General features: G+C 48.1%; 1 protein-coding gene across 4 annotated transcripts; it reads right to left on the bottom strand.

Annotated features, from left to right (window-relative positions):
• Window positions 1-1115: 1115 nt before the first annotated feature.
• Window positions 1116-10207, bottom strand: CNBP (CCHC-type zinc finger nucleic acid binding protein). Of its 4 annotated transcripts, none has more exons than XM_009090967.4 (5): window positions 10059-10207; window positions 3797-3912; window positions 3432-3527; window positions 3056-3254; window positions 1116-2177 (listed from the first exon to the last, which is right to left on the bottom strand). In XM_009090967.4, exons 2-5 carry the CDS (start codon window positions 3897-3899, stop codon window positions 2060-2062), a joined length of 516 nt encoding a protein of 171 aa, XP_009089215.1. In that variant the 5' UTR covers window positions 3900-3912; window positions 10059-10207; the 3' UTR covers window positions 1116-2059. The 4 variants fall into 4 exon arrangements, with proteins under 4 accessions (XP_009089215.1, XP_050835490.1, XP_009089216.1 ...); XM_050979533.1 differs by having other exon boundaries at window positions 3056-3258; window positions 3433-3527; XM_009090968.4 differs by having other exon boundaries at window positions 3432-3524.
• Between the last annotated feature and the right edge of the window lie 4327 nt (window positions 10208-14534).

Genomic DNA, 14534 nt, shown 5'->3' with positions numbered 1-14534 from the left:
ATACGAAGAATTGATTTTTCCCACGTCTCACAATGTATGAAATCACCACTTGCTTGTCCAGCTCCTGTTCACCTGTATGAACAGCAGCACCAATGCTCTCACAAAAAGATGACCAAGGAAGAAACATCTCCTTTTGAAGTAATTTTCTCTTTCTGGAACTTAAAGCCTCGTTTGTGTTCCTCAGCTTTTAAATCTTGTTTTCTTTGTATAAAAACAGATTTTTTTAGAGGAAAACACCACTTTGTAGTTGTCATTGAAGTCCCAAAGACTTCCAAGTGCTTGCAATCAGAGAGGTCCAAACTTTACTGCTGTTAAACTAAGATAATTGTGTGCAAAGACTTAAATTTGTCCCAACCTAGCAGGCTGAACCACCATGTGCTGTGTATGTGCACTACCCCAGGAGAACCCACATTTCACTGCTGCATCCAAAATTACAAGGAACGTTACCCTGACAGTAACTGTAATGATAACAGAGATACAAGTGCCAGTGCCAATTCAGCTGTCTCCAGCACAGCTGCACATGCCACTCTGGTACTTCTATAGGGACAGACACCACAGCCCCCTTCTCAATGCTACAGCACCTACAGCCTTTGGGACTGGCAAGGAAAACCTTTAGTGACAATTCAAACATGAGTACAGCACACCAGATTCTAGGGGAGCTGCCAGAGCTGGAGCACAGCCAGCAGCTCACACACTCCAGGCAAAGCCCAGCCCTCCCACCAGGTGCTAGCACCCCTTCTCCAGCTGCTGTAGGGTGAAGCACTGGTCAGCCAGGAGCCCCAGCACAATGACTTTACTCACAGAGTGCACGTGAAGAGCCTCTTTATCAGCTCCTTTCGCAGCTGGTCACTGACCCCCAGTGAACCAGCACTGGGACAGGGCAAGGACAGAAGCCTTCAGTTCCCAGTGCCACTGTGACAGCTCAAACACCGCTCTGACCTTCTCAGAGTTTGGAACTCCCTGCACCTCCAGCAACCTCCTCCTTCAGTGTTTTTTCCATGAAATGCTTGAAGTGCACCAGCACAGATGTAATCAGCCCCCCATCCAGCCCCCACGCCCATGAACATGTGCAGACAGGACCTCAGCATGAGACAGCAGAAAAGAAAAGGCCAAGCTGAACCTCCACATACCCCTTTTAATATGTTTTGCACTGTGTACAGGAAAACCAAAAATAAACAAAAGGAACTTTAGCCAAACTCCCCTTCCTCCTCCAGCTTTATTGATAGTTTAAAATTACATTTTCTATGTTCTAGGACTTCAATTGCTCTTACCATCTTACTTTAAAAACCGATTACAAGCAAATGAAACTCAGTTGTCTAAGTGATATAGTATACAAAAATAACATCTTGATTTCTGTGAAAATGCATTTATTTGCAACTCCTGAATAGCTCCAAATTGTTTATGCTATGAGCACTGATGTCTGGGTTTCAGATTGACTTTGAGATATTTATCCAAAAGCTTCCCATTGCGTTCTGTATCTCCAACATTAACATTCACTGACTGAATTACTGTTACTTTTAGATTTATTTCAGATTTCTCTCTCTCTCTCATGGCCATTAACAGGCATGTGCATCTTGTTTTTTTACTCCCACTCAGCTATGTGCTCTAGGTAGGGCCTGATGCAGATATCACTTGGTGTTAACAGCTACTGAGGTCAGACAATCCAAGGCCATTGTAATAAAATAAAAGTTATGAGGAAGTTTAGACACTTCCAGAATTTCATTCCTCCTGCATAGGATCACTTCCCTGTAACCCAGAGAGGGTTTTTGCTGGTCTGACTCAACTCTTCCCACTCATCAATCCCTATTCACCAGTGGCACGGAAAGGGGGTTCTTTAACAAAGCATTATACATAACACCTCTACCAAACTAAACATAAACATTTTTGTAGTTAAATGCAGAAAGTTGATTTTTCCACCCCTTTCCTCCTTTTACACGGCAAGTAAAGCTCACTGGCCTGGGAGTAGCCTCTATCTGCCAACCTTTGGCCAGTGAAGAGGATTCAGAGAAAAATAATACAACCATCAATCAGAAAAAGGAGGGGCGACAAAGGAAAATAATTAGGCTGTAGCTTCAATTGTGCATTCCCGTGCAAGGTGCCCTGACTCGCCGCAGCGGTAGCAGTTGACTTCGCTGGTCTTGCTGCAGTTGATGGCTACATGGCCAGTTTCACCACACCTGCAAAAGCAAAGGTTCTGTCAGAACAGCCACAACACCACAGGAGCAATCCTACTCTGTCCAGGACATTGTCTACTTCAGTTTCTTGCAACGTTAGTCCTGCATTCAAGGCTTCTGTTCCAGAATTCTGACATGAAGCAAGTGTGTCTTCAGCAGTGCCATGAACTGCTCCCAAATGATCAACTCACATTAATCACTGTATGTGCCAGAATCACTGCACATTAGCTTTGTGTGTTGGCAGGGTTTTTCCCCCAACTGTGTCCTGGGTTTTGCCTGTTCCCGATGCTTATGCTTGCAGTTTAGCCTTGTTTTGAGAATAACTAGTTTTAACTCAAATACACCATGTTCTCTCTCCTTCCTCCACAGCAGGGAATGCTGGTGGGGGTGAAGAATACTGCTCTCAGGAACGTGCTGTTTCTGGTATATGCTGCATTCAAAAACCAGACAACACTGAAGAAGATGGCATTTCAAACCAATTTAACACCCACTTCTATTCACTGTTCCCATAAGCAAAGCATCTTCAGTGTGTTCCCGCAGGGGCTGGCTGTGCTAGTCAGCTGGGCAGTACAGCTGGGGTTTGTTAGCTCTGGCAGAAGACACAGGGTGCCTACCTCAGCTACAGCCAATTACCTCCTGCTACCTTCTGCAAAAGGACATGACCCTTTCTGCACAGCTCCAATGACTGAACACCTGCACTGAGTGGCCATCTAGAGATACATAATGGAATTGTACTCCATCTTGCCAGTAAGTGTTTAAGCCTTAGTTCTGGACAACAGTGGGTAACAGTTCAAACAAACTGTATTTGCTAACCAAAACTAGACACAGAATGCATCCAGCACAAGAGGTGCATCTCACAGCTGCCTCCTGTCAGTCCTTACCTATAGCATTTCACTTTGGTGCAGTCTTTTTGAATGTGCCCAAACTCTCCACAAGAATAGCACTTCTGCTCGTCTGCGTGGTCGCAGTCGCGGGCCAGGTGGCCGGGCTTGCCACAGTTGTAGCAGCACTGCTCCCTCTCCCTCTTGGGCTCCTTGCAGTCCTTCGCAATGTGGCCACCTCTACCGCAGTTATAGCAGGCTTCCACAATAAGAAAAACATACCAAACAAGACTATAAAACCTTGGTAGCGTGAGGGACAGCATGCTATGAACAGGGCACATGCACTGCTTGGTCCCAGGGAACCCCAACACCCTTCTCCTCAACCACAGAGCTCTGCCTGTGGCACTGAAGAGATGGAATATTTAGTGATACTTACCATCCTCCTGAAGGTCACAGTCCTTGGCAAGATGGCCAGACTCACCACAGCGGTAACAGATATCCGGCAGGGATGAAGACATGAACTGGAAGCCTGCTTGAAAAGGGTAAAAGAAAATAAATAGAAGTAAGTATTACGTTCTGAATACTTTTAAGAATCAACCACAAACTGAATTGAGAAGTTTGCTTCACTCTCAGGGCCCCCAGCCAAACTCCTAGGTAGAGGCATGTTTTCCTAGTTCCTATTATCAATTAGATTCTCAAACTTCTTCACTCAAGTCTGGCAGAGCCTGGTTTACCCACTGCACACAGCAGCCAGCTGGAGATCTGCTGTCCAGAGAAAAAGAACAGCCCAGCCCCACTCACCTCTGCCACGGCTCCTCATCCCACGGCCACGGCCCATCCCAGTGGGGCACTCCCGGGCCCAGTGGCCAGTACGGCCACACTTGAAGCACTCGTTGCTGCTCATGGCTGCAGATCACCTGTTTGAACAAGAAAGACATTTCTGAGCACCTTCTGCTCCCCCAGCCAAAGGCTACATTAAAATGAGAGATTCAGAGGCTTCCCAGCCCCTCAGCAAAGGCAGTGCAAACCATACAGGACTTCCAGCTAATTCAGTGCTTTCTTGTACAGTATCTGATCATGACCACTGAAACCACTACAGAGAATACAAGTTTGCCTCCACTTTGCTTTGAGTAAGACAGTTTTGAACAGACAATGTGCCATGTAACTTTTCCTCCAAGTATTTTGTAGCCACCCTTTACTTCAAGAAATTCCAACATGTTCAGGGAGAGGGAAATCCCTTTAACTATTGTAGCAGCAGCCTTAATGTCATTTCCCTTTCAGTAAAGCACTTTCTTCCTTGCTGCTGAGAGTTAAACTCTAAAGCCAGAAACTTAATCTCTACAAGTTATTTCCTCCTGGTAGTTGTTACATTTTCTCCTGAAGGATCTGCCTGGCAGCTACAACCTTTATTGAATGGAAGCCAAGTGTAAGAATAGTATTAAAGCTAAAGCATTCAAAAGCCCTTTAGCTTAACTTTTGAAGACTTTAGGTCTTTTATGACCTAAACAGCTTGTAATTAACCTATAGCTCAGGATGCATATGGCACTCCAGGTTTACACGAAAGAAAGTGTTTTAAGATGTTAAGACAGCAGAAACTTGCCAACTACATAGAAGGCTAACTGGGCAAAACATCCTTAAAATGCTCTGGAAGCATCAGACAGGCAGTTCTGACAGCCCAAACTGGGAACGGAGGTCAGTACTGCATGAAGAGATCCAGCCCACAGTGACAGGGCAGGTTCCAGACTGTGCTCACACTGCCACACCTCCCCTGTGCTGCAGGACACTCACACAACACCTCCAGAGCGAGAAAGAAAAGAACAAGGAAGTTAGACATTTAAACTGGAGTCTTTTATAAAGTGTGCTTGAAGACAAGTTTACAGTACATGGCTCTAAAAATACACATGTCCAGCTTTGTTTTGATGAAGTCTCCTGAAGTTTAAATACCTCAAAAATGCCCTCCCAATTAATTCTTTACCCAACAGAAGTACAATCATTATCTGGCGTCTTTCACAGTTTACCTGATCCCCCTTCAAGGTAATCCCCCTGTATCCCTGCAGTTTACTCATGTTACAGAATGATTCCCCTCCTCCCAGACCTCCAGCATCCCAGATTACAGGAACGTCCCACAAGCTCAGTCTTGAAGAAAACCACTACAGGAGCAGTAGAACAACACATGACCTCCAGAGGGAACCAGATTTAGCTCTTAAGTACAGAGGGTGCATCTAAACATGAATTGTCATTTAGCTAGTTCCAAAGTACCTCAATGTTTCACAAATTTATTGTGGCTTTTTATCCATTCCTCCCTTGAAACAGCTCCTTTCTCTCTGATGGTCTTCTGCACAGAAATGGTTATCCAACCACAGTAAAAGGGTAAGAATTTAAAATACAAGAGCTCCAGCATGTTATCTCTGTAATCCCACATCTAACTTCCAGATGGACCAGATGATGGATTTTATCCTCAAAATGAAAGATGGCCAGGTTAGGGTTAGGAGTGAAAAGCTGCAAGAGGACACCTCAGACACATCTAAACAAAGTTAAAGCAACTGGTTGTTGAAGCACTTAAGAGAGATTCACTTGATTTCACACACAACTCACTCTTCTCTGCTTCATTTCAGTGTTCAGGATTTCCAGTGCCTTCTGAGGGCAGCCAGGGCTGAGCACTGCCCGCTCTGCTGGCAGCAGCTGGCACTCCCTGTGCCACTGTTTATTCCTGTTTTCATAGCAACTGTGTTGACACTGCAGAACAGGAAAACACAGGCACAGCCAACTGCAGGAGCTGGGCTCGGGCACCAGAGTGGATGCTGCTTTTCATTTGCAAGAGGGCCAAGATGGGGGTCTCTGAATTTTAAATATATATATTCTTCACTTCATTACAACTCTTTTAACAATCCTCGCATTAAAGCATTATCAAATGGCAACACAAAATCTATTAAAAAGAGCAAAATAGTAGGCACCAGCTGTAAGAGACCTGCAGCACATCTAAAGAGGCTTCACTCTCAAACATGAAGACGAGACTCCAGCACCAGGTGACAAGAGTGGGACCTGCTGGCAGTGGCCCACAGGAAGCACTGACAGAAGCAGCCAGGTTAACACATGGTAAAAGACAAATGTGTGACAGGTGAGCCAGACCTACTCCAGATACACAGCGGGGGAACTTTTACACCAAGATTTATGGTAACCTACAGCTAGTGTCTTTCTGCCAGTTTGGGTCAGCAGCTGCAGGAGGGACAAAAGCTCACTCCTCACTGCCTCAAAAGAATGCCAATACAGAAGTTTTACATCTGATTCAGAGTTTTTTTTCCCTTTTTAACTGTCCCTTCAAAGGGAAAACCTCAAGTTTCTCCTCCTCTGCTATACAGCAAATTGGTAAAAATTACACAAACTGAAGCAGAAATCTAAAGTTGAACACCAGTCTCTGTGCAAGGATCCTTCTAGAATGAGATTAATTAAAACACCACTATCTTCAGAGGCCCCTTTGCCCACCCTGAGCTCAATAGCAGTGGAAGGTTACAGCTGCCATAGAAAGGTGATTACAGAGCATGCTGCTTCATCCTCAGATCCCTTAAACACATCCCAACAGTCTGCCTGAAGTTTCTCTCCACCAGTATTTCCATGTTTAACTTCTGCATCCCTCCTGTAAAGGATCTGGAACTGCAAATGGGTTCACCAGTGAGAGGTGGCTGCAGCTGACACTGCTTTTACTTGCCTGCACCCTAACAAGCCTAACACAGGACAGAATTCCTCAGCAGCATGAACTGTAAGGATTCAATTTTCAGAGAAAGCCAATGGCCACCTTCAAGGAGCAACATCCAGAAAAGGCTGGTTCAGAAGACAAGCCCTTAAATGGAGAGCCTCCAAGGACTCTGGACACCATTACAGTTTTCAGTTACTTCCATGAGAAAAAAATGAGCACAGTAAAAACCACCCAAGTTCAAACACTTCTCTGTTAGTCAATACCCCTCCATTTTGTCATCACAGGCAAGTTTCCAGCAGCTCCTTTTATCTATCAAGGCCACCTTAAGTAAGCCTTCTGAAAGAGAGCTACCTAAGTCTTCTTGGAAAGTTTTCAGTCCCAGCTATCACTGTTTTCCACAGCTCAGATGTGTTACACAAAGCAGCCTGTCCTGTCTGCCCATGTGTCATCATCCCCTCCCTTCTTACATACCAGAACCAGATTTTTACCTCACCAGGGCAGGAAAAGTGGTAATGGAAAAGAAATTAAGACTACAGCCTCATCTCATTTCTGAGCCAGGTTAAATTCTGCAAGATACAGCAAGGCACTGTCTCCTCCATTAGCTCCCAAAACTCCTCCAGAAACTCAAGTCTAGTTGTGCTTTCTCACCTCAAACCTTACCTTTCTAGAGAAGGGAGAAGGCAGTTATTTACCTGAACTCCTCCAAAAGATCTCTGCAACTGCAGCTGGAAGCTGAAACATTATTAAATATGAATTTTAGACCTTGTTCTGTGTGGTGGCCATACTGCTTAACAGCAGGGACTGATGACAAAGATCCCTGTGTCACCATAGCACTGTCCTAGGAGACATCTGAAGTTTCTGAGTGCAACTTGAACACCAAACTTTAAAGTGGGAGTTTCCTGATGATTCTCCTAGTTGTAGGAGACACCTCTGATACAAAAAGTTCCCTGTCTCATACTGTTTTTCTGTGGCTTTGCAGTTAATGCTCAGTTTTAGTAGCCCCTTTAGACCTGATGATGTAGAACACTGCCACAAAGCTCCACTGTAACACTCCACGTTTTATATGGCTTTTAGCCTAGATGCCCTCCAGAGAAGTTGTTTTAACAAACTAAAATACAACTAACTTGGGCTCCTCATAGTAAAAAGGAAGCTGAGCTTCACCTCTGAGATAACTCAGGCTTGTTCTGGATACCAGCAGCTCCTTAGGATCCAATAGCCCAAGAGAACAGGGATGACTCCCCTCATTCTACTTCAGTGCTTCTTCTGACCTACAACAGCACCTGCAGCCGCTATCAGCAGGACTTCACTCCTCCAGTCAAAGCACGAGCAGATAAAGCCACTGTTCCAGCCAGCACATGCAAAGCCCTCCAGCCAGGCAGGTCCAGCACAGGCACCCTTGGGAAATCAGCAGGGCCTTCCCAGGCTGCTGTGAGCAACCCACAGCACCACACCTGAATTGGACAAGCCAGAGCCCAGCTTGATGAAACCCCAACGGGACAGGAAGTACAGCCCTGCTGTCCTCTGGAGCACTGGAGAGGCAGAAAGGCCTGATAATCATAAGCTAGCATTTAATTTCAAAAGAAAAGGCAAAGTATTACTCAGTTTACAAGAAATACCATCTGTGAGTTTTTATTTCCCAAGCAACATGCTGTAAGAATTCCTGAACACAGGACACATGACTACCACCAAAGCCACTCAGTATTTAGCAGTTTATTTCCACACTGTAACCTGAAAACCAGCTACAGCAAAGTTAGTGATGCTCCTGTCTCCCTCTTCTGTTCTCACTAGAACAAGATACAAAATTAAGTATTCTGGCCATTGAGGTAATAACACGCCAATTCTGAGATAAACTAGTCTGAAAATTCAAGGAAACCTGCCGAAGTGAAAAGCTAATCCTTATGCTCCATTTAGGACCCCTCAACTCATTTTACAGCCAAGCTGACCCAGGACTGCTGAACATTAACTAAGACTCAAGAGGGGACAGAAACCAGGCCAAAAGGACATCATGACTCCACTTAGACAAGTAATTCTTAGATATCTCTGTTGACACAAACAAGAAAGAGAACAAAAGTTCATCAAGGAGTGACTCAGTAGCACTTTCTGCCTATCCATGCTAGTTAATATGGAAAGGGCTAAACCCTATTGAACAAATATGCACATTTTACCACCCTCCCCCTTAATTTTTAAGTCTATCTGTATGAAATTTTAAACTTAAACACCACGGGCAACATGTGAGGCTTTAAACATATCATTCAGCCCAGACATTAAAAAAGTCAGTTGAAATGGCAGGTTAAACCTGTAACTCTCAGGACTGCTGCACAGCTCTAGTGAACCTATTTAACCTCTTCCCTTTGAGGACGGATGCAGGATTGCCACACTAGTCAAGCCAGCAGTGAAGAAAGAACCAGGGGCTAGGCAACCCCAATGCTGCGTGGCAATGGGATCACGTTGAGTGCACACAGGAAATCAGAACTCACTATTAATTTAATTAACGTTGTGACAATGCCGGCTCCTAAATGACTAACAGCGGTTACTTGAGAAGTACGCCAGACAGGAACTCAAATAAAAGGCCGCCCCGCAGCCCGCGATCTGCAGATGGCACAGACTATTTTTCCTATCCATTTATAGGTCACATTTGGATCTAGAGCAGGCCACCATCCGTGCCTGTGGCAGGAGCAAACAGTTGCGACACCTCGACCCTCTGGTCCCCGGCAGCGCCCCACACGTGGGGAACCACGTGGTGCGCGGGCCGCGGCCCCGCCGACGGGACTTTAGCAGGGACTCAAAATTAAAATTAAAAAAAAAGAAAAATAACAATTTAGTGAAGAAAATATTAAATTCCGGTCCGTTCTCCGCAGTCCCCAGACTCACAGGACGTTCTTTTCCCCAAACTCGCTGGCTCACGGGCGGGCCGGCCGGGCTCCCTCTCCCCACGCCCAGGCGGCCACGTGCAGCGCTGCCCCGGCCCCGCCGCCCACCACCCCCGGCCGAGAGACCGAGCGTGAGGCCCCTCCGGGCCGCACCCGGGCCGAGCAGAGCGGCTCCCCCCTCGCCCAGCGCCCCAGCCTCCCTCCCCCGAGCGGCGCAGGCTCCCTGGGCGCTCCCGGAACCCAGACCTGACTCACCCGCCGCCGCCCGCCGCCCTTTCCAGGCCCGCGGCCCTCACGGCCCTAGCGGCCTTCACGGCCTCCCAAGCGCGCCGCAGGGCCGGGAATGGCGCCGGCGCCCGCCCGGCCGTACTTTCCCGCGCGCTAGGCCGGAGTGCGCCAGCGCCATCACCGTCCCGCGCAGTGCCCTCGCTGCCGCCTCGGGGCCCCGCGGGACCCCCGGCCGCTTCCCTGCGGTTCCCTCGCGGCCCCCCGGCGGTACCTGCGGTCCAGTTCCCCGCGGCCGCGGCCCCCGCACGACTCAGCTCCGCTCGCTCGCTCGGCCCCGCCGGTCCCGCTGCCTGCGCCACACGCGGTGTGCACACGGCCCGTCGGCTCACCCCGCCCCGCCGCTGTGCGCACGGCTCGCCGGAGCCCGCCTCGGCCAATGGGCGCAGAGCGGCGCTGAGGAGCGGCCAATGGGAGCGGCGGACGGGGACACCCAACCGTGGCGGCCGGAGGGTGGGCGGGGCGCGCCTCCCGCGCGCTGGCGGGGGGCGGGCGGGGAAGCGATGGCGGCTCTCGGTTCATGCTGCTTTCCCGTGACTCACCGCCCGCTTCTGCCTGCACCGCGCACACCGCAGCCCGGGCGCAGAGCAGCCCCGGCAGCGGCGGCGCGGTACCGCGCACACCCAAGTGGCTGGCGGAAGCGTTGGATCCCGCCTCACTCCTGCCTGTCGCTGCCCGGCCTGGCCTAGTCACTCCGCTTCGCGCGGTGACTCCATGTTGTACCGAGGAGCCCCACTCCTCTGTCCCGCACGGACTCCCGCACCGCCTCCAGCGGGAAACCTGCGCGCTCCTGCCAGACCCGCCTGGGACTTGCCTCCTCCCCATCCCCCGGCAGCCTCCGCCAGCTGGGACTCCCTCAAACTTCCGTTCCGCTCCCCGCGCCGCGCCGCCCCGCCCGGGCACCTCCAGGCGCCAGTTCCGCGCTCGGCAGAGCCCGCGGGGCTGGAACGGCCCTGGGGGTCGGCATGGGGTCGAGGGGAGCCGTAGCGGCCGCATCCCGCCCTCAGCCGGCCCTCAGGCAGCGCCGCCATCTTGGCAGGGCGCGGGCGCCGCCGCGGCGCAGGAAATGGAGGACGCGGGGCCGTGAGGGCTCCGGGGCTCCCTCAACGCTGAGGGCTCCGCTCGGGCACAGCCCGCAGATTGAGGGGGGAAAAGTTCTTCGAGGTGCTGAGCAAAATTTGCTCTCAGCCTGTACGCGTACGCGAGGCTCAGAAGTAATGTTAGCGCTTAGTTCAGCGTTCTGAGGATGTTTTATATAAATCTCCCTTTTGCCTGGGAACTTTATAAATTAATTTAGCCCAGTTATTACCCCAAACTGAACTCCTGCGTGGATAGCTCAGCAAGTACAACGCGCCAGCATTACCCGCAATGAGTTATCATCGTTCTGTTTAAATGTCTTTCCCTTCCTGCTCATCCTGTACACGAAACCCGCAGCGAGGCCCCGGGCTCAGGAATGAAATGTGTGAGAGGCAGCTCGTGGAGACGCTTTGGATTGACCTTTCCTCAAGCTGTAAATCTAATATTATAGCACTGTTAAGTTTCTTTAATTAGACTATGAGTAACAACGTGTGTCTTTTCGTCCCTGTTAAGTGCAGCTCATTTAAGATGGACTTGGGTTTATTTGTGTTTTGAGGCTGTTGCGTGTCCCTGTGGTGTGGTTTATAACATGCTGTATTTTCTACAGAACTAAACCCATCCCGAGTTGTGAAAGGGGATGAGCCTCTCAGAAAACATCAGCTTTGAACTCGCAATAATATTTTCCCCAGTAAAGCATTTGTTGCCATTAATTACTTTTAAAATCCCTACTGTCATAGTCCTAGTCCAGCATAATTTTCATGGCCTTTGGTTGCCTTGGACACATTACAATCCTGTTCACAAGTAGTCCAACTTTTCATTTCAATCAATTACTGCAGTTTTCAGGTGATAAAGAGAGGAAAAATAGCGTGTGGAGCTAAGGAAGTGCTTGGAGCTTATAAATCCTCATTTTTTTCACTGCATGAAAAAAAACAAGTAACAGGTCAATGTCACTCACAAAGGCTACGGAAACAAAATCATTTATCATAATTTTTTCATCAAATCTTTACTTTTTCTGAAGTAATAAAACCTGGCTTCTCTCTGAGTCTTTGTAAGAGGACTCAGGAATTTCAGACTGAAAACCTCTTGTAATAAAACTTTTCTAACTTTTTCTTGTGTTTTGCTGGTTGTACTTCTGGAACTGTCCATGACCCCAGGAAACTCCTAACTTAATCTTGCTGGCACCTGTAGACTTACTGTCATAAAAAATTTTTGTGACTGACAGAGCTGATAAATTGCCCTGTGCAAATCAAAACTCTTTATCTAAAAGAACTTCAAATCATCCCCTGGACTCTCCCTTAGCTGAAGTGGAGCCAGGGTGCAGCAGTGAGTGAAAATGCTTTAGTCAAGAAGTGTTTCTGCTGGTGACACACCAATTAATCATCCTAAGTGCACTGCCTCACGTTCAGCTCCAGTGTTCTTATAACACAGGATATTTTTAGCTATGTTTCATTACAATGGAGGAAATTCTCCCCTGGCAGATAGTAAGAGAGCCTTTCAACGACATTTATTTTGTATGATTGCCTCAAGAATTAATTTGGCTGGCTGTGTCTTCATAAAACTTGTAATTCTTGTTTTGCAAGTTTCTCTTTGATGTTTAGGCAAAGGATAGTCTTGCAGTTAGAGAACAAAAGCGAGGAGCATGGCATCTATTCCTGCCTCAGTACTTCCTAGAGAACACAAAGGAGACAGAAAACAAGGTGGAAGCACAAAGTCTTTGCATTTCTTGCACTCAAGGAAAATGCAATTTTATGTCAGGTTCGGTGTCTGCCCCAGAAACCCCAAGGCTCCAGAGCAATTTGTGAGTAGCTGTGCTCAGAGGAGCTCCAGTGCCCTCCCTGCTGAAGGTAGTCTGTTGTTTCAGCAAGATATATTTCCTAACACAGTCCTTGGAAGGATTGGACAAAGAGCCAAATCTTTTTAAGACCAAATAAAACAACAAATCCAAATTTGCATCCTATGTTGTTGCACTGTTTTCCTCAGAGTTGTTGGAGCTGTGGGTAGAGAACTGATGCAGTTGCTGATTGTCTCTCTTTTTCTCGAGAGTGTGTCTGAGCTAAATTAGCTGTATGCAGTCTTCTAGGGCAAAATGAGTCTGGTTGAGGAGAAGCAATCATACTGACTGATTCCAGATGCTTAGTCCATTTTGATTTGTTACAATTAGCTGATGAGATTTCCAATAATTCCTTATTTTGTGTGTATAATAATACAAGAGAGATGAGCTAGCTCATGACTGTTGCACTGATATCCACATTTAGAACCAGGCAAGAAGAACTTCCTTTGCTAAGAACTGCAGCTACACAATCATCCCTCTATTTCTCTAAAGAGATTGAAGTCAGTTATTCAGGAAGTCCTGTGGAATAAGGAGCCACAACGTACATGGTACAAGGGGGCCCTGCAGGACTCAGTGCCTGGAGCACAGGTTGGTGTCCCAGGAGAACAGGAAGGTAAAAGTGCAGATGAATTCACCATGAGGCCATACCCGACACAACCAGTGTGGAGAAAGTGTCTCAGTCAAATATCCTCTGAAGCACATTATGTGACATGGCAAGAACATGCAAACTTCATTGTGCTGTTCTGATATTTTTAAAACACCCTATGGGATAACCTGCTGGCTGCCAGCTGCTTGGGATGCTGGTTTTACCGTGTGTCCACCTTCCGGGTGTCATTTCCTTTGGTCACAGGGACAGCTCAGCCCTGAGCCCAATGCTGTGGCCGTTAAGCTGGCAACAGCGTTAAATAAAAATCTCAGCAGCATTTGATGGCGTGTGTGGCACTGCAAAGACCTCTGCTGCAGGGTGGCTCTGACACCACACACCCCCCAAATATTTTAGGATAACCTCCAAAACCTGGAGTGCCAGAGGCACTGTGCCGTGAGAACAGCAGAGATGTTCATGTGGACTGTGCTGATGGAGTTCTGGTGTCCCTCTAACATGGGAGCTTCCCCCGAAGGGCAGCTTTGGTCATGGGGCTGCTTCAGTTTCCGAGCAGTGCCCTGCGGTTATCCGCGGACAGTGCGGAGCCCCGGTGGAGGTGCCGGGATTGTCCCCAGAGTGCGGCTCTGTCATCAGCTGCCTGGCCTCAGGCATCTGCCGCAGTCAGTCTGCAGCCCCGGCTCCTCCCTTGCTCCAAGTGCTTTTCACGCTGGCCCAGCCACTTGCACGAGTGATTCCAAACTTTGTGTTTTACTGATGAGGAATCACTGACCAACAATCTCTATGCAGTGTTTGTTGCAAATGCAATAAAAAAGATCAATTATTAATTTAACATGATGGGACTCGATAAGCCCGGGCGTTCCATGGTGTTGCTGACACCTGTTGAATGCCTGTGGCATTCTGTCTGCTCTGACAGGGCATCTCCTGAGCTGTGACTCCAGAGGAGGATCAGATCCCACAACCAAACCTTCTCTTTGCTGGACAGTCCTACTGGGCTGGCTCAAATGGATTCTGGAGCCTCCACTTGAGATTGATAACCAGCCCACCTTGTATCAGTGTATGTTTGACATGGAGCAGCTGTACCTGACACCAAAGCTTCAACACCTTGTTGAGGGGCCATCCCCCCATGGCTGTTCCAGTTAACTCTGGGAAGGAAAGAGACTCTTAGGAAAAAAATAATA

Source organism: Serinus canaria, chromosome 12 (assembly GCF_022539315.1).
Source record: "Serinus canaria isolate serCan28SL12 chromosome 12, serCan2020, whole genome shotgun sequence".
In the NCBI taxonomy this organism is placed as follows: Eukaryota; Metazoa; Chordata; class Aves; order Passeriformes; family Fringillidae; genus Serinus; species Serinus canaria.
The sequence above is the reverse complement of the archived record's forward strand: the minus strand, read 5'-3'. Positions and strand labels throughout refer to the sequence as shown.

Coding starts and splice junctions, on each gene's coding strand:
- CNBP (XM_050979533.1), bottom strand. CDS start 3,899: ATGAGCAGCAACGAGTGCTTCAAGTGTGGCCGTACTGGCCACTGGGCC. Junction 3,528..3,796: donor GATGAGGAGCCGTGGCAGAG/GTGAGTGGGGCT, acceptor ACCCTTTTCAAG/CAGGCTTCCAGTTCATGTCT. Junction 3,259..3,432: donor ACTGTGACCTTCAGGAGGAT/GGTAAGTATCAC, acceptor TTTCTTATTGTG/GAAGCCTGCTATAACTGCGG.